Source organism: Apaloderma vittatum, unplaced genomic scaffold (assembly GCF_000703405.1).
Source record: "Apaloderma vittatum isolate BGI_N311 unplaced genomic scaffold, ASM70340v1 scaffold26506, whole genome shotgun sequence".
Classification (NCBI taxonomy): domain Eukaryota; kingdom Metazoa; phylum Chordata; class Aves; order Trogoniformes; family Trogonidae; genus Apaloderma; species Apaloderma vittatum.
Genome location: NW_009720442.1, coordinates 9797 through 11002, shown reverse-complemented (window position 1 = coordinate 11002; position 1206 = coordinate 9797). Strand labels below are relative to the sequence as shown.

Below are 1206 nucleotides of genomic sequence, written 5' to 3'. Positions count from 1 at the left end.
TAGCACAGTGTCACTCTTCTAGTTGCCACTTAATCACAAATCGATGGTGAATTGTACCAACGTGTTACTTATTTTGTCACCAAACGCTCTGCGTGAGCATACGCCAGCCCAGGGACGGCTCGTGATCTGTCTGCTCCTGCTTGGCGTGAGCATCAGCTCTTATTTTGAGTTCTGGCTTTTGCTGGGGGGAGATAGCAGGTTGTTCTGGGTCCTCTGACACCAGCCGTGGGTTTGGCCCAGTTAGTGCCCCCCCACCCAGGAGCTGTGGTCCCCGGGGGGTTTGTAGGTGATGCTCACACCTCTCCTCCTCCGCAGGTGTCAGGGTTAGTGTTAATGGGGGGAGCGTTCTCATGCGCCACGAGGTGAAGAGCACTAACGAACCTCACGAGCTGGTGTCGTCTAACGAGGAAGGGTGCGGGGAGGAGTTGCTATAGAAACACACGGATCTAACAGCTCCTCCAGGAGCCCCTAAATGTGCAAATGGGGGGGTAGGAGTAAGTGAGCAGGGTGCCAGTGTCTCGCTGTTGCAATAGCAGAAGGAAAAGAAGGAAAAGCTTTTCCCCATGTTAGAGGGGTGAACCCCCAAATGGGGCGGGAGCGATTCCTCCTGGGATCCTGCTTTGCACTCACTGTGCATCCCCCGAGGGGTCCTTGCAGGGGGGAGCTGCTGGCAGAGGGGAGCTGACCTGAAACAGAAGCAATTCCCCGTGGTGTCCCCTTGCCTGCAGCATCACTGTGCCCATCCTTGTCCCCGCAGCATCAGTGCCTCCCAAGGGACATAAGGTTCCTGCGTGGCCACGGTGGGAGCTGGGGGGTGGCAGAAGCTGAAGTCCAGGATAGCAGAGTCTGGGGATCTCAGCAGAGGGGCTGGGGCAGGAGATGGGGAGTGATATTTTGGGGAGAGTCCCGGAAAGTGCTGGGGGAGAAGCAGGTCTGAAGGAGGTGGTCTGGCACTGGAAGCATGGATGCACGATGGGAGCCTTGGCTGAGAGGTCACAAGGGGACAGGCAGAGCCAGCTCCATGCCTGTTAGCATGAGGAAGCAATTAATCTGGGACTCAAGCTGAACCTCATCATCGGTGCACTGGCACAGGCAGCTCAAAAGTGTCCAGGATAGGATGTTTGAGGAGGAACCGAGACATTTGAATCAATCTCGGTGAGTGCTGTGGAGGGGTCTGATATTTTCACCCTGATGGAGCCGTACACA

General features: G+C 56.2%; 1 protein-coding gene across 1 annotated transcript in view; it reads left to right on the top strand.

Moving 5' to 3' along the window:
• Window positions 1-315: 315 nt before the first annotated feature.
• The window catches only part of LOC104275151 (delphilin-like), a gene marked incomplete at both ends in the record, with an annotated part of 8488 nt that continues 7597 nt past the window's right edge, over window positions 316-1206 (top strand). The window contains one exon of the mRNA XM_009871022.1: window positions 316-412. Coding sequence (XP_009869324.1) covers window positions 316-412 — 97 coding nt within the window. The remainder of the gene's footprint in view (window positions 413-1206) is intronic.